Below are 17,946 nucleotides of genomic sequence, written 5' to 3'. Positions count from 1 at the left end.
TTGGAAACCATATCCCCTGCACTAGACAGTGAAAATAATTTGGTATATGTGTGTGTAACTCAGATATTGCTTAATGAATTTTACCTGGAACCAGTTTATTTCAAAACAGATTCCAGTAATATAGATAGTATTATGAATAGACAGTATTATGGTATTGCAATACTGCACAATACCAATTTAAAGAGAACTGAAACTGGAACAAAATATTTAAAAGTCACATTGCATTTACATTTTACATTTTGCAGATGCATAAATCAGAATCAGACACCTACAACATACCAAACAGGCATATTCATATACTCTCTGGGCACTCAAGCCTGTTTAAATCTTTTAAATAAACAAATTTATATATAGCTTTTTATTTAGCAAATATTTGTGTCTGATCTCTTAGCTCTAAGGCCAAGTAGGAATATTAATCGACTGTTTCCATTATTTTGTTTGCAATTTTTGTGGGTAAAACCTGCAAAAACTGCATATTCAAAAAGAAAACACTGGCTGCACTCCAGTGTTACAGTGTATTAGCCTAACAGAATTAATTTAAAGAGAGAAAACATGTTGCCTACAAGTTGACTAGAAAGTCATTTGTTTTCTGTTATCGTTGACTAAAGCCAAACTAAAACTGAAGGGGTAAAAAAAGTAAATAAAATAAAATTTAAAAAAATTAAATATAACACTTAAAACTTGTAAGCATTTTAAAATGAAGACTACGACTAAATCGAAAATAGCTGCCAAAATCAGCACTGCTGCAGATGTTGTTTTATGAACTCTAAAGACTGCCCCTTTAGGACTTCTATCCTTGTTGGCTTAAAAGCCAGCCTCATTCATGAGCTTGGAAAGAGCAACACCCTCAACTCAAATTCCACTTACTCACTTGCTCTGCTTTGCTTTTGACCATAGCACACATTTTCTTTTGTTTATCACGGTAAACACAGTTTTATGTGGAATGCCAAACAATAATCGCCATTTGATGACACTCCTGAACGTCCATTAAACTCAAAAGGTCAAAAGTGTCTCATGCAGTTGCCATTGTATCACACGTCCATCCAATATAAGGTTGACAAGATAAAACAACATAGCAATAATGTAGCAATGAATAGCTGTAAAATCTACCATCCAACCACACAGAAAACCTTTATAGTCAGAAAATGTGATTTTCAGGAACAAAAAGCAGCAAGTTCTGATAGCAACACTATTACAGAGGCTAGGGCTTACATTTCTTCCACACTTGTAGAAGGTGATGTTTTATTCAGAGCTACATGCTCTTGTATGACAGTGTGTGATGTATGAGTTGATAGGAAAAGGATAATATGCTGTTAGCCAACTTGTGCTCTCAAGGGATGGAAGCACTTACTCATAACTCTCTAACACACACACACACACTCATATTAGAATAAACATGCATGCACCTGGCGTCAAAAAGGTTCACATAAACACACAAAAACAGACGCAGGTAGGTGCTGTGAGCTGGGATGTGTGAATCCAAATCCCCAGAGAAAAGCTGTCTGTTTAGATTAATAAAGCTGCTTCTATTTTGGGAGCAGCTTCAGTGAGAGAGGAGACTACAGTTTAATATAAAGATATATATATATATATATATATATACATATATAAAACAACAACCCACAGACTAAGACACAAGGATGTAAGAATTAATTTCACAGTTCGTGTAAGATTAAAATCAGTTATACGTGTCAGTCAGTATTAAGCCAGTGCACCCACACAGTAAATCATGTTCCTTCTGTCTGACTATAAACCAAACATTTTTTATGCCAAATTTGTCGAGCACCCCAAAAACACGGAAACAGTGTGCCAGTTAACACAGCCACCCACTGCATTAACTTCCCATCAGTCAATTGGACAAAACTCAACCAATCATTAAAGTCATTTGCATCTGAACACTTACCACTCATGCTGGGGCTCATCGATGACCAACAGGATCTTGAACTTCTTGGAGAGCGAAGGAGATGGAGCTGACTGCTCCACAAACCCGGCGGCGGATGCAGCTGTCTGCTTGACTGCGTTGGTGATGGAGCTGAAGGAGCTGAAGAAGCCAGAAGAGCCTCCGGAGGAGGAGGTGGATTGGGCCTGTTGAGGCTGCTGAGCCAGCTGGTTCGGACGCCGCTCCTGAGCTGCGGGGGAGCTGGCTGGTGCCTGGGACGGTGCTGGAGCTTTGGTTGGAGACTGGGCAGGGCCAGGTGCCGTGGCTGCACCCTGCTGGGAAGGGGATGAAGCAGTCGGGGGAGGAGGAGCAGGTGGGTCAGGCCTCTGGAGGTCTGTCATGTAGCCGTTGGGCAGGTTGGACATGAAGCTGCTGTCCGAGAGACGACGTCGGAGGAAGTTCATGTTTGCGGTCAAAAGGTCGGTTTCTCAGTCGCTCTCTAAATCTCTTGATTTCTTGGCTGTTAATAGAGCAAAAGCAAAGATGGGCAGAGATGGGTACAGAGAGATCAGAGGTTAGGTGAATGACAGAGAGCAGATCAGTCCCAATGATCGTGGTGATAGTTGATGGAGAGCTGCTCCTGTGTTGGAGGAATGGAAAGCAGAAATGAAGGACAGGATGGATGAAGCGATGGATACAGCTCTGGTCCAGTCTTCAAGAGACAGCTCTCCAAAGCACAGACAAGCCTAAGCAAAACAGCGTGCATGTATGTGATGGTCCTCCTCCTGAGCCTCACGCCTCCTCACAAATGCATGTGTGACGTGTGAGAGTGTATGTCTGAGAGAACGAGATAGAGAGAGAGAGAGGTGTGGTGTCGCCCCCTTCGATGAGGTACTGGTGCTTTCCCCCTTCTACTCTGCCTTCCTGCCTCCTGAGCTGCTGCAAGCCGAATGAGATGCTGCTCTCTCCGCTTATCTTACCCTTTCACTCGCTCACGCTCCCTCTGGCCTTTTCCTCTCGCTTGCTCACTCACTCACTCTCTCACGCGGCACGCCGTCTCACCCCCTCCCTCCTCCTCATCCTCCTCCTCTCTCCTGTCATCATCGTCCTACATCACAGGCTACGTGTGTGTGTCGTGCTGCAGCCTTGGAGGGCTGCGTGCCGTGTGCAACCACTGGAAGGGGTTTCCTGTGAGCGTGCATAAGGTGGAGTTCACAGATGGAAACACCATCCACCCTGCTCTACGAGCCCCACCTCCTTCTCCCACCATGCTTCCTTCCATCCATCTTTTCTACCCTCCACCTCAAACAGTCTTCCACTCTTCATCCCTTTTCCCTCCATTATAGGCTCATGTATGTGACAGCGCTGACACATTTTCCGGTGGATTCATTCTCGTGGAAGTGAACAAGTAATCCCCACTCTGAGGATGTGCCCGTGTCAGTATTTTGCCATTAAAAGCACGTGGCACAATGGGAGGCAGGCTTGATTTGTAATCTAAACCACTATGAAGAAACCCAAGCAAAGCACAGTACAAATACAGAGAAATGAAGAGAGGAGACGGGCAGAGATTCATTACTCTCTCATTGTTCCTATAGACTATATTCACCAATTTAATCAATGAAATTATTCCCTCCACTGGAACGCGTTGCTCTTTGGCAATGTTTCAGAAATCAGCACATGGAAGTAATAATGGTGCAGACCAAGGCTGGGCAGGCGTGAGGAGACCCTATAGTGCTCAATAAGGTTTTGGATGTATTTTTTTCATGATCCTCTGATCTCTGTAATAGAGTCTGTAATTATCATTATTGCAATAAAACCCTGCTGATAATTTCACTTAAGGGCGTTATAGCATCAGCATTCAAAATAGCAACTATGAAAGGATACCAAAATAGATTTGTTTCTGTCTCTATTTAATGTCTCATTCCTAAACAAACATCTCCTCCCTATGTCTTGTTTCATTATTCATTCACTATTTCAAGGCATGAGTAGAGCATTATTCCTAAATGCCAGCAGCAGCAGGCAGTGTCTGCACTGTTTGCAGCTCTTAGATTCTCTTCAAGAAAAAGAGGGGGAAAAAAACAGCCAGAAGATGACAGGACAAAGCAGGAGAAACAAGATTATTCACGAGGGAAGAAAATCTCACACTGGTCTGAACCGCACTAAGGCGAACAAGTTGGCATTAGAAAACCACAGTGGAAGAAAACAAAGATACACCTCCATGTTCAATGGGCAGTTATTCCTTAAACATAAGGTAGATATTGTATATCCCATGTATCAGATTTGACTGTTCATTCAGCATCAGGAATTGAGATTTCTGGAAGCTAACAGCTTTCAATAGAGATTTTGTTTGCACTGACATTATCTCAGTTGAAATATATTCCTTGACCTTCATGTCATTGAAAGGTTGTCTTTTTAACTGACTATACACCCCTTATGTGGCAATATCTCTTTTGAACCTCAGCAATTTATTTTCAAGTGACTCATAATGTGTCTTCTTGTTTTAAAAATTTGCACAAGAAGAGTGAGCACCATATAGATTAATGCACAACACTGCACCACACTCAGCCATCAGCATTCAACTTTTATTCACCATTGGATGTAGGAGTGCAACACCAAATTCTGCCTCTATGGTGCATCTAAATTTGTTTATTTATGTGCGGCACGACAATAAAAAGATGAACCCATTTTCTTTTCATTAAAAAACAAGTTCAAATAGCAATACCAGCACATAAAATGTTTTTCAGATTCAAGCAACACGGTAAAATTAATCAATAAACTGATCTGTGTTCAGTCCCCAAAAGACGTTTTGTGCATAACATGCACATTTGTAGCAAGTCACGATGAGTCGTGTGTGTGTGTGTGTGTGTGTGTGTGTGTGTGTGTGTGTGTGTGTGTGGCGGGGTGGGGTGTGGGGGGCTGTGTTTAGTCAGCCATAAGAGAGCTGGAGTGAGTCACAGAGCTGCAGTGTGAACTGTAGCGACATCCTAAGCTCATCCTGGCCTACATGTTTTATGACACACATACACAACACACATTTCCAAACAGACATTATATAATACGTGTGTGCATGAAGTTCTGCAGCTGACGGAGTCATGGATTAAACAGTGGCAATTTGTGCTTTAGGAAAATGCTCAATAGTTCCTTTTCTTTGCAGTGCCATTTAGAAAAACACACTCCAGCATTTATAGCATTCCTGATTTGCTTTAAACATCATCTTCAGTATGGTGTAGCTATAGCTTAGAGAGGAGGGCATGATATAATCTGTACTGCTGCGCTGGAGGAAACACAGTAAGGATATGTAAACAGCAGATCTACAGTGACTCATCTGTCAACACACACGTGCACATACGCTACAAGCACAGACTCACAAAAACACACATACAAACACATAAAGCCCTGCTGCATCTCTGTTTCGAGTGTCAAGTGTATGTCCAGTATTCATGCATGCACACATTTAACAGGAAGACAGAATTAGAGATGGACTGATTATCAGCCTTCGCTAATTATCAGTCTGATATCCTGCATTTTTCTGAATATCAGTATAAATACACTATATGGATAGGTACTGATGTTTCCCTTCACTGGAAGTAAGTGGCCCAACCCCTGAAAAAAAGCTCCATACCACACCTGAATTCAATAATAAAGAGGTGTCTCGATACTTTTGTCTATATAGTGTATATTAAATGCATAAATTTTAAAATGCACTGTTTTCGTTCTGATGCAGCATCCTCTCTCTGTCTGTAGGCAGCATGCCCCGCCCATAACACTATCTGATTGATTACAAGTCAGCAGAAACATCCTATTAGAATAATCTGAATCTGCAAAGTAACTGAAGTCAAGCAAATGTAATGTGTACTCTGTAAAATATGTGCCTCCAAAATATATAGGAGTGGACAGAGTGAATAGCAGAACACTGAAGTACAACCACCTCAAAATTATACTTAGTTACTTAGTTACATCCATCTCAGTAATTTTTTAAATGTTTACAACAATTGTATACAAATCATTTCCAAATATTATCTACTTGATTACTAATAATTAGTAGTGATATCAACCCTAATGAAAGTAAAGGTAATATATTTAACACTAATTCATTTAACGATTACAAAAACACTATAATGTAATCCTTCACCAGTAGATAATGTATTTTAGCACATAAAACTGTATTTTTGTTGGAGGGTAGGATATTTACATGTTTCATGATTTTTAATGTGTGTGTGTGTGTTGCTTTGAGGGATTTGCTGCAGATTTCCGAGCGTGTGTGGGTGAGTATGCAAGTGGTAAACCTCTTGTGGCTTCGATAATCCACAAAATACCAGAATATGTGAGCTCTGTACACATCTGCCATCGACAGCAGGTGGCCATGGCGTAACACATGCTACAACCTCAGTAGGGAGTGCATACTGTTGCAAATTTCTAAATTTTGAGGAATTATTCAATTCAATTTCCCCTCATACAAATTTTATTCAGTTGATAAATAACTTTTTAATGGCTAGATGTAATGGGGCAGCTAATGCTGAAGTATAAAAATGAATAAATGGAGGTTTACCTTGCAGGGAGTAATCTCAGATGCACCAACAGGTTTACTGAAAACACAGGGGGCTCAGCCTAGGAAACAACAGGGTTGTTATGGTGCTATGCTGTTATAAAGATACAATCTAGTCTTGTCTTTAAACAAGGCTTTACAACTGCAGACCTTTACAGGTGTCACATCATTATACCTTCTGCATCAGAAATGAGCTCTGACACCTTGGCTCAGAAAAAACATATATAAGAAAAAAAAAGGAACTATATATATCTATATATATCTATATATATTGTATATATTGTATATTATACATATGGATTTTTAAAATCTATGTTATCCATAGATTTTAATCTAGGCGGCTATCCGTAGCTTTGAAGCTACTTTAGGGAATAGTGTAGAATCAGCCGAGCTATTATAGAAGATAGCTCTCTGAATGAACTTTAACAGGTCTGTGTGGATGGATGGAGCCGTGAGATTAAAACACCCACTCACAACTCACCCAAAACACCATTTAACCAGGTCTGTGCACACCACACGTACATACGCATCCACACACACAGCACACCTTTGCTTGTTGAAGAGACTGATGCTGATAGTTTGCGATAGGCCCAGTTGTCCTGCATATTTATAGACACAACACAAAATTCAAGATTCAAAACTGCCATGGCAACAAGCAGAACAAAAGTTGGCTCAGGAAACAAAACAATAAAAGCACTAAAGTAATGGTAAATCAACTTAGTGATGAACACTTACACATAACACAAGCAAAGAAAGGTAGGAAGAAAAGAATTAGCAACAGCACCATGCATCATAAAGATTTAGAACATAACATAATAAACACAATATTATATGAAGGTAGAATATCCACAGTCGATATTTGGTGTCTTGGCTCTCACCTGGTCATTCACTGCAGAGACACACAAAGCTCTATGCCGCAGGGACTGTGGAGCAATGATAGTAACTTCAGAACTGTCCTGCCGGTTGATGCTGGGGTGGAGGTGAGGCTACAGCAAAGCTTGCAGCAGCCAAGGCCACTGAAGGTCTAAATACAACCGCTTATTCCAAAAGATTTGCTAGATGTTCAACATGACCAAAACTATATGGACCCATAAACATCACACACACCTACTGTATATCGTAGTGGAAACTGGGCATGTATGTGCAAAATACATAAAGATGTACCTGCTACTGACCAGACATTCAGATACTTGGCAGTTAAAGTCTGCCTAAATTCAATCTGTAAGCTATAGATTTCAGGTGATTTTATATGTGGAAACAAACATCTGCCAGGTGGAGGAGGAGGTGCAAAATTCAGACATCATAGCTTAATAATGCGTGTGTGTATGTGTGTGTGTGTGCAATATAAAAACAACACATGAACTAATGTACCATTGAACAATCCAGTCTGATATCACAGATTGATTTTTCAGATTTTTCTCTTTTTTCATTGGTTTACATGAACTCTTTCACTAAACACATACATCACTTACCTTAAATAAAATATTCTACAGACTTATTTAATCAAGTAAATAAATCGAGTGAAGCTAAAGTGAGATTGAAATTATTAGCGTTAACAATTAAATTGTCACTTAGTCTCATTTTATCTATATTTTACGTCAGTTTTCTCTTGCGTCTGACTCCAGTATTATTAATATTTTGGACTTACTTCCTGCTCAGTGACACTGTAACCCTTCAGTGGAGTAAGATAAAAGTGACTGCTTCTGTTTGTCTCTTCTTGTGGGGGCCTGGAGCAGCTGTGCATCTACACTGTTGTGTGTGTATGTGTGTGTGTGTGTGTGTGTGTGTGGTTAATGGTGCATCTTCTTTTGATGTTCCTTCGCGAGGCATGGGCAGCAATGGCAATCTCCATGGCAACAGGCATGCAAAAGCTGAAAAGATTCTCCTAGTTAGTATGTGTGTGTGTGTGTGCATGTTTGTGTCTGAGTACAGAGGATGTGTGTGTATGCAAGATGGCGTAGAATCTCCTATCAGGTGAGCTTCTGCCAGTTTTGCTATAATATGCCTGCTACAGTCGCTGCGAGGTAAGAGACTTATTTATACTTCAACAGCAACTCTTAATTGCAGGCTAAACTGCAGTCTGGGTCGTTGCCAGTCAATCTATCAAATCTGTAGATGTCCAAATGAATTGATCCTGGGGTGGTCACTTAAACACAAGCTGAGGCACTGTAAGCTGTAAATAATGTGCCTCTTTCAGACTAATACCTGGGACAGGTATTAACTCAAATCAGTTCAGACAAGAAAATCAATGTGCAATCACCCCAAACATTGATTGAGTTTAATTAGTTGTTGTTGTTCCGAACAAAAAGTTATAAAGACAGCCTTCGATTTCATTCCAGTCGCTTCAGCCATTTTCACACTGGCCCACACAAACACTGTGAAGGAAGACTGAGGTGTGATGAAAAGATTCTCGCAGTGGATAGCGAAATAAATTTACAAGCTTTTGTTCCTGTCGTCTAGTTTGCCACAAGTTATCTGATGCTTCACAAGCCCTGCAAAATGGATGAGCAGTGCATTCCGTTTCAAAGACTAGAAAAGGTGAAAAATTATTAAAAATGAACTAAACATATTGATCCCTCTACCCCTGAGCATAAAATACTAGCACCATATATAAACACATCATATTTGTGCTCTAAATATTAACATAAATTAGCATGAATATGTCAGAGCTTCATTTTCAAACACATTTGGTCTCTATTGTGTGGTCTCATGACTGTGGCTAAAATCAATACTGCGCCCAGCACCAAATGGCTGACACACACAGCAAGTGTGGTTTTTCTTAAGCTCTTTTCCATACACGTGCTGGCTTTCACAGTGCATCAGCCCAGCGTGGCTGAGATCTTCATTACAACAAAAAGCTACCCGCTTGATGGTGTCTTAAAACGATGATGTGCTTGCCTTGATTCAATGATGCTTAAAAGCAGTGGCTGATCTGGGATCTGGGTCAGTAAACATTTCATTTTTTATAAATTTTTTTACAAGTCCATCCTTATTTTGGTATTTCAAACCTTTTATTCTGAGGCAGCAATACCAGGAAATGTTGCATTTTCATAAGCAGTAGGCTAACTAACGTGACTCTTATACAGCTGAACGTAAACAAGATGGATATCTGCAGCATATTAAATGGTCATCATCATGGTTGATAAATGCAGGCACAGTGATATTAATTCTACATACTTTGATTTTCTACTTAATAGGCTACACTGAATGAGAAGAAAGAGCTTTTGTAAAATAAAATAACTTCTACTTCATTTAAACTGTTTCTTTTGGTCTGCGGCCATCTAATGTTATAGCTGTGCTTATGGCAATTCAGAATAAATCAGGAAATCAATATAGGGCTCTATGTCAGTGAGCCCTTGTAAAGCTTTTTCAAATGGCTCGTGTGAGGATATTGACAGTTATCACAACACACCAATCCTGATGCTGGAAATTCATCACAAGAAACATATAAGTATTCATTACTGTGATCCCCAATAAAATCATGTATTGACCCATCCCTATTCCAAAGTAGCCACTCTGATCAGGAAACACAGGCAGGAAGAAATGCCTGAAGGCTAGCAGAAAACATAGATGGACTAAAGCACATGTATAGGGTCATGATCACAAGTGTTATTTCAATACGTATATGATGTAGTATAGGACAAACAAATGGATAAGTGGAGAGACTTTTTACTCCTACTGGTGCTTCACTTTCCCTGAATTAATGCACAGGGTGAGTGAGCTTGTTATTGAGGATTGACCGACCTTATCAATATTCATTATGCTGAAAAGACAAATCACCACAATTACTGAGAAAATAATATTTGTCCTGCTCTTGACAATCCAATAATGAGCTGCAGACATATTGCTAACTGTCATGAATCCACATTCAGTATTAATTCATTCAAATAGATGTGAGCACCAGGCCAATAAGTAGACTAACGTGAGGGTGAAGACTGATGATGGCCTCACAAGGTTTTTGGGTGTTGCTGCTGCAGTATTTTAACGCAAACCTCGCAGTCATTTTTCATTTTCACAGATGAGATTGGTGTCTTTTACTTTTAAGAAGGTATTTGGTATAAAGCAAAGTAAGAATTTTGAAGCTGAAATAAACAAAAATATGTGACCTCTCTTTTCATGTCAGGTTTAAATGCAGTACTGTTAGCTTTGCTTTCACATTTTTCCCCAGCAGTTCAAGCCCCGAACACTGCTGCCAAAGATGATTCAATTCTCATGGATCATTTTGTAAAATGTGTAAAGTAATATAAAAAATTCAAAGAAACCAAAATGAGTCTGTTCTATTATCACAAAACAAACCAAACAAACCAAAAACGTTTTTACGATTGGTTGAGCCGGCTATTAAACTTCAGACATAAAACTTTAGATAAACCGTAGCTACATATGTCAGCGTGTATTTACTCACTCTCACAATTATCATTAACCTCCGAAAAATAAATGCATCAAGTCAAAAGTGAAGGAAATTGCATGATTAAGCAAATGTAGGCTATTTACAGATGCATTGAACAAAGTCAAAAGACTGTGGTTTCATGTTATCTTTAGATAATTACATCCATCTGTCATCACTTCCTCGCAGATGAGACTTTCACGCTGCATAATACAACCGATACTGGCTGCTGCAACTGCACACAGCTTCTGATCTGAGTGCACACACACAATCAGCATTACCCCATTGCAACCTATCAAACTTGGTCGAAAAGCACCCTCTGGTGGCTAAAATTAGAGCTGTCTACATTTTATTACGATTATTTCTAAGTGCCAAAATGGAGCATCATGTTGCTCACTTTACATTTTGCGACTGTTCTGAATCATAGACGCAGCGAAGTACAAAAAAACTGGCAATATAATCATAATCTGGCTTTCTGATAGCAGTGCAAAGGTTGAGGTTGTTTACCTTCCATCGCTGACTCGATTTCCCATGAGCCTCCAGCCCGCAGCACACTCGGTGACGTATATTTTACTCGACTGTCAAGCACACAGCTGATGTGACCTGATGGACGTAGTTAAGCGTTAAAATTTGTAATTTTAATGCTATTCCATTGCCTTTGTCGTTTATAAAGGCATTGAGCCGCTCAGTCTGAAATGTATCAGTTACTCTGTGGGAACGGTACTTAGTTTTTTGTACGTAATATAGTCGGTTATCCCGCTTATAAGCTAGCTCGTGCTGTTGCTGGAAGGCTATCCTAGCTAGTTCAAAATGACTCTTCCAGCTTTGCACAACACCGGCGTGCTTTACAGACGGATTTTATCGCAGTTTCCTCAGGACATCAGTTTAGCTTTTGCCTATGGATCTGGTGTTTTCAAACAGCACGGGACCAACCAAGGTCAAATGGAGGTTAGTGACACTTACCCTGCTGGTTTCTTTCAGTTAGCTGCACCACACTGCTGCCTGAACATGCTTAAATAAAATCAGACTAATGGTCCATTTTGTCCTAAAAGGAGACACTTACCACTTATGTTGTATTTTCTGTTGTTTGTCTTTTGCACGTTTTGTTTTTATTTTTCTGAACTCTGTCTGGTGTTACAGGGTTATAAGTTTTTCAGCCTCACCTGCTTGCAGTAAAGATTGTACACTGCTAGGAATTAGCTCAGTCTTAAAACATGAAGGGTTAGGTTATGTGGTTGAGGTCAGTATCACCATATCACCATATGGTTGCTTAAAGTCAGTATCACTGTATTACTGTGTTTACTACAATATCATCATCATCAATAATCAATGTCCCTATATTAACATGACTCATTCTCTGATATAATTACTCTGTGCATCACAGTATTCCAATGCCAGTATTTCAAAAATCTAACCTGCACATATAGACAAAAGCTGCAAATCTGTCTTTGTATTTAGGATGTGACGTCATTAAAGTCTATGTCTATACAGTGTGTATGTGGACACATACATTTGTGTGTGTGTGTATATATATATATATAGATATATACTTATATATGTATAGATATATACATATGTGTATATATCATGTAGATAGATAGATAGATAGATATAGAGTATATGGTATATATAGTGTGCATAAAACCCATGCAAACCCAGGGTCTGTAAAATTGTTAAATGAGTGTATAAACATTCCATTACTTTTGTCCTTACAATTCTTTTGTGTATCTAATTGTTTTCAGTGCACTGAGCAGGTAACTTTGTTGTTTTTTTGTTGTGTAATTTGCCCATTAATTTGGGCGACAGAACTTAATTAATACGATGTTATCATGTCATCACAATATGATTAAAGTAAAAGCTGATAAACAACAATACTGAGTTTTTGCATCATTCACATTCTCTGTTGTGGTAGAATTTGAAGTTGTGTCCTAATATATTGTATAAGATGATCTAATTTCCCCCCTTGTGTTTACTTGTAATATATGTAGAAGAACATGCTGGACTTTGTGCTTGCGGTGGACGACCCAGTGACATGGCATACCATGAATCTGCTGCAGAATCGTAAACACTACTCCATCCTCAAGCTGCTGGGGCCCACGATGATCAGTTCCATACAAAATGAACATGGGGCTTCGGTATATTACAACACGCTCGTGCCAGTGGATGGGAGGGTAAATGTAGTTTTTATGTGTCTGCATCTTTTTCCACACCAACCTTCTGCGTGCAGTACTTCTAGTATCACACCTGGAGTGCTCCTTAAGCAGTCTTAGATTCTCATTGTGCTTTTGTTTTTTACAGGAATTTGCTTTTGTAATTGGTCTGATAGGAGTGTTTGTTGTGACAATACAATAACTGGTATTTGCAGAAATAATGTGAGTTTGCTGCTTGGTCTGAGGCTTTTTTTTTTTTGTCTGCCTACACTTTATTAACCACATGCTTTTATAACTTTCTCCTCTTCTTCTCAGATAATCAAATATGGTGTGATTAGTACAGAGTCTCTGATAGATGATCTGATGCACTGGAACACCATGTATGTCGCTGGACGCCTTCACAAACCAGTTAGTATCATGATCAGTCTGTTTTGGATCAATCAGAAAAACTCATTGTCATAAAACTTATTATGTAATTATACAAGTATATATTGAACAAACTATTGAATGTCAGACTGGTCAAATATTTTGCTGTTTTTGACAGTTATTTGAGACAGTGGAATTTATTTTTCAGTCATGTTATGATCTCTAACTTACTCATTCTTTTACTCCCTCCTGTAATTTTGTCAAATGTTTGCATCCATCCTTATGTGTGTACATGCATGCAGGTGAAAATGCTGGTGCAGAGTGAGAATGGAAAGCTCCGTGCTGCTCTGGTGGCCAACCTGAAGAGTGCTGTGACAGCCTCCTTCCTGATGCTGCCAGAGAGTTTCAGCGAGGAAGACCTCTTCCTGCAGATAGCCGGTCTTTCTTATGCTGGTAGCTATTCTATACACCTACAAAAACCTGAAGAAAATCCAACACATGCACAATTATAAGACTCATGCCTTTTTCAAATACACATTTCCCAAAATGTATCAGTACGTATAGTAATTACACAGAGATAAGTGTTCTAGATGTAGATATAGAAAATACACACCCACACCCATGCATGCACCCTAACACACGCACAAATACAAACACATTGTGAATGACATCCAAGCTTGGGGTTTTCTTTGTAATAATCTTCCACCCTGTGTGGTTTAAAAACTTTGAATACTAATACATATACAATAGTACAGTGTGATCCAACATGCTGGATGTTTGCAGTCCGTCTCTCAGGAAGGTTCTGAGTTAACGGGCTGGTAAATCAGACTGATGATTCTAGTACCTCAATACACACAACTAATCTGGATGATTTGTACAGATGCAGTGATGAAGATGAAACTGATGCAGCTCAATTGATATTCTCCTATATTTTGACTTTGCATAATATTAATATTATTAATAATAATAGTAATAGGCTAATGATTGTTATGTCACTTCTGGAAAGTTCACAGAATAAGGATTTTAGTATCTTAAAATTGGTAATTACTACAGTATAGCACGACAGCAAAGACTGTAATGGAGATATCATAACACATATACTGCACTTCAGCTAAAACATTTTGTTGGTGTATCTTAGGGGATTTTCGAATGGTGATTGGGGAAGATAAATCCAAGGTTGCCAATATCGTCAAAGACAACATTCAGCACTTCCGGATTCTGTACAGCAACATCCTGCGGGACTGCCCGCAAGTGGTCTACAAACCTCAACAAGGAAAACTGGAGGTAAAACACAGAACACATACGAATGCACCGAAGCCAAACCTACTTTTATTGTCTCACTTTATATGTGAGCATCACAGCAGTACCATGTGTGCTGTATGTATAGTTTGCCACTTACATTTTTGCAACTCACCACTCACTCACTCACTCAGCAAACCAAAATTTTCTAAAACGTCAGAAATCCATGGATATCAGTGTGAAAAATTACTTTTGACTTTTGTTTCATTCCTCAGAAGCAGACTTTGTGAATTTAACAAAGCATCTGCTATACAAACTAACTTTCTACAAACTTGAACACACACAAGTCAAGTCAGTTTTATTTATACAGTCCAAAATCACAAATCACAGTGCCTCAGTGGGCTCTACAATCCGTATAGTGTATGAACCCTCGAGTGAGGAAGAGATCCCTAATTGTAATGGTCTATTTTAATGAAGTAAGTACATGTATTTGACTACATTTACATAAGCTGCAGGAGGTTTTTGTTCTCTGTTTATTGGTCTCTAGTTTATCTAACCTGTGGATGTGATAGTTGGTGCTGCTGCTGCTCCTGCTATACATTCTACTGTTTGCATCTCTGTTCTGCAGGTTGACAAAAGTCCAGAGGGCCAGTTTATCCAGCTGATGGCACTGCCTCGGACCCTGCAGCAAAAGATCACAAAGCTGGTCGATCCTCCGGGGAAAAACCGAGACGTGGAAGAGATCCTGCTGCAGGTTGCTCAGGACCCAGACTGCGGAGCTGTCGTGCAACAAGGTTCGGACTATAGAATGAGTGCAGGGATGTAGAAGAGAGAAAAAGATGACCTAATGTAGAAGGTGATGCATGATGATGGTAAGACTGGCAGAAATGGAGACAGAGGAAGAGGCAGACAAAGTGAGTGTGATCGATGAGAGGAGAAAGCCATCATTCCCAGACATTCCATTAAAATTCACTCATCTGTGCACTCATAATGCATGTACAGATCAAGGCCATTATCGTGTGTGGTGAATATTAAATAAGGTAGGATTGTGTTACAAATGAATAACTTTAGGAATCCAGTGTCCCAGCATGCTAACACAGCCAATACAGACATACAGTGTAGCAGATTGTTTTTAACCTTACAGCGGGTAAATGTACTGGAAAACAATGCTGAAACGCATCATTCATGCAAATGTACCCAAATTGTCCTTGCCCTGTCTGAGAGTATCACATCTGAAAAAAACAAGCTGAACACTAACTGGTGTCATTTTAAGGACAAATCCAGCGAGTAGTGGTTTAATGTCATGTTAAAGGAGTAAACAGTAAATCCTTATTCTCTACATTGATTCTTTTGGGGAAAATTGTGTTGAAGGGTTGTGAGTAGGTTTTATGGCCTTTGCCCATAAGCGGCATCCATAAAATCATGCAGCAGAGTAACAAAATATTATGATAGATGCTGTAAAATTTCATGTTTTTGCTCCTCTTTAGGTATTTCATCTATTGTGAAATCTTCCAGCATAACACAGAGTATCAAAGGCATTGCGACAGCGGGTAGGAACTCTTTTCTTTTTTGTTTGATGCAAACAAAAAATAAAACAATAAAAATGCTATATTGTTAGGCTATGTTAGTTTAGGTTTCTTTGTTGTTTCAGATCCCTTAAAGAAATAGGAATTGATAGCTACGCTAACTGTGCAGCTGCAGCCACCAGCTGCTTAGCATGTAACTGCAGCTGAGGAGACTAACTTGGCTCTGTTTAAAAGTAACAAATGCCACCTACCGGCATTTCGCAAGCTAATTAGCACAATGTATTGCATTTGTTTAATCCTTCCACAAGCATGGAAAATACTTTTTTGAGTATAAAAATTACTTTGATACCTCTGGGCAAAGTCAGGCTAGCTATTTCCCTGTTTCCTGTCTTTGTGCTAAGCTAACTGGTTATATTTATTTATATTTACTATCCAGATGTGAGACTGGTATCAGTCTCCACATGTAAATCTCAGCAAGAAGGCTTATTAGCTTATTTCCCAAAATGTCAAACTGTTCCTTTAACGTAGCCTTTAAGCATTGTGTGCTTCTCACTTTGGACAGTTCTATGAAACGCTGTTAATTTTTAAGAAATGGAATGGAATGGAATTTTTGACAAACTAGACAACTGTTTTTAAACATTCCTGTGTGTATTAACAACTGTTATAATGTTGAAACTGTATTCTTTCACGTTGATTGTTAATGTTCATGTTAACTATGTGTCCATCCCAGGCTTGTGGAAGACTGTGTCGTACAGCTCCAAGAAACTGATGAAGATGTGGAAGGGTTGGAGGAGGAAGCCGTCTGTCTCACAGATGTCCTGATCCTGTCTCTCTGCCAGGAGCCTGGCTTTCTCTACAACCCGTCAGCTAGACAATCAACGTCCATCCTTTGCTTTTACCCTGAGGAAAAACTGTGGCTTGAACAATCACACACTCGCCCCTGGTTGTGCCACTCCATAACCTCTGTGAATGGGAATCGCTTACCAGGTGTAAGTCCGTGTTTGAATAGTGTAGAACTGCCTGTACAACTGCCCTTTATCATGCAGTTGTAGAAAAGAGGGTGACATTTCACGAGCCAGACTGAATTATAGCTGACATTTAATGGTACTACAGAATGGACCTTTCTGGATAATGACTGCGGCGACTGGCGAGAACCTGCTGAATCAGCTTGAGCCACAGCATAAAAACAGTGTGAGTGCAGCATGCAACAAGAAGAAAAGACTTCTGAGCTCTCTTCAGAAGTGGACTGGTGTTACATGTGAAACACACACACACACACGCTGCTGATCCCGCTCTCAGATTGCCAAAGACTTCTACATTTTTTTGTTTTAACCACATTTTTTTTTTTGATGGCTGTACTACATTTATGTCGCCATTCATACAATAAAAAGTAGGGTTATGTGTATTTCATGAGAGAAATGTTCCTCATTGTTAACATCTGTTTGCCTTCCTTCCACCGTGTTGTTATGAGCTTGTCATATTGACAGCTGGAGGTCTTTGATGGGAAAATGCATTGATTGGTGCTTCACAAATACCTGCTGTAAATCAGTTTATAAGAAATGGGTTTGAATAAACCTTTTAATACAACAGCATCTGTGGTTACCCTGGTTTTTTTTTTAAATCCAACAAGAGTCCACAATGTAAGGAAATCACAAGTTTGTTGGGTCCGTTGCCGAACATCACAATATCCTCTTGTGTTATTAAACATCATCTTCGTTTTACAACTCAAACTGTTCCTCCAAGTTTAGTCACTGCTGCTCTGCAACTTGTCATAATACAAGAGGACGTCGTTTGTCTTTTTGCATCTTTTGAGCTCACTTGTTTTTTTGCTTCTGTTGATCGTTAGTCTACTTGAT

The 17,946-nt window shown here is 39.4% G+C and overlaps 2 protein-coding genes across 4 annotated transcripts in view; one reads left to right on the top strand and one right to left on the bottom strand.

Moving 5' to 3' along the window:
- syn2b (synapsin IIb) overlaps window positions 1-2,923 on the bottom strand; it is a 71,578-nt gene extending 68,655 nt beyond the window's left edge. Inside the window, exons 1-2 of one of the 2 annotated variants that reach the window (XM_046383316.1) lie at window positions 2,860-2,923; window positions 1,904-2,399 (exon numbers count right to left, since the gene is read on the bottom strand). In XM_046383316.1, the coding sequence (XP_046239272.1) occupies window positions 1,904-2,343 (440 nt within the window). In that variant the 5' untranslated portion in view covers window positions 2,344-2,399; window positions 2,860-2,923. The other variant, XM_046383315.1, reaches the window with a different exon arrangement.
- An 8,433-nt stretch (window positions 2,924-11,356) lies between these two features.
- On the top strand, window positions 11,357-17,679 carry tamm41 (TAM41 mitochondrial translocator assembly and maintenance homolog). Of its 2 annotated transcripts, XM_046383313.1 has the most exons (8): window positions 11,357-11,757; window positions 12,798-12,980; window positions 13,275-13,367; window positions 13,628-13,778; window positions 14,464-14,609; window positions 15,193-15,358; window positions 16,052-16,114; window positions 16,821-17,679. In XM_046383313.1, the coding sequence occupies exons 1-8, from the start codon at window positions 11,620-11,622 to the stop codon at window positions 16,910-16,912; spliced, it is 1,032 nt and encodes a 343-aa protein (XP_046239269.1). In that variant the 5' UTR covers window positions 11,357-11,619; the 3' UTR covers window positions 16,913-17,679. The 2 variants fall into 2 exon arrangements, with proteins under 2 accessions (XP_046239269.1, XP_046239270.1); XM_046383314.1 differs by lacking the exon at window positions 11,357-11,757 and having other exon boundaries at window positions 12,792-12,870.
- Window positions 17,680-17,946: the final 267 nt, after the last annotated feature.

This window comes from Scatophagus argus, chromosome 3 (assembly GCF_020382885.2).
Source record: "Scatophagus argus isolate fScaArg1 chromosome 3, fScaArg1.pri, whole genome shotgun sequence".
In the NCBI taxonomy this organism is placed as follows: domain Eukaryota; kingdom Metazoa; phylum Chordata; class Actinopteri; family Scatophagidae; genus Scatophagus; species Scatophagus argus.
The sequence above is the reverse complement of the archived record's forward strand: the minus strand, read 5'-3'. Positions and strand labels throughout refer to the sequence as shown.

What these genes read in the sequence shown, in the direction of transcription:
- tamm41 (XM_046383313.1), top strand. Translation starts at nt 11,620, where the DNA reads ATGACTCTTCCAGCTTTGCACAACACCGGCGTGCTTTACAGACGGATT. An exon ending in AGCCGGTCTTTCTTATGCTG is followed by an intron (nt 13,779 to 14,463) that starts GTAGCTATTCTA and finishes GGTGTATCTTAG; the next exon opens with GGGATTTTCGAATGGTGATT. An exon ending in CTCAACAAGGAAAACTGGAG is followed by an intron (nt 14,610 to 15,192) that starts GTAAAACACAGA and finishes TCTGTTCTGCAG; the next exon opens with GTTGACAAAAGTCCAGAGGG.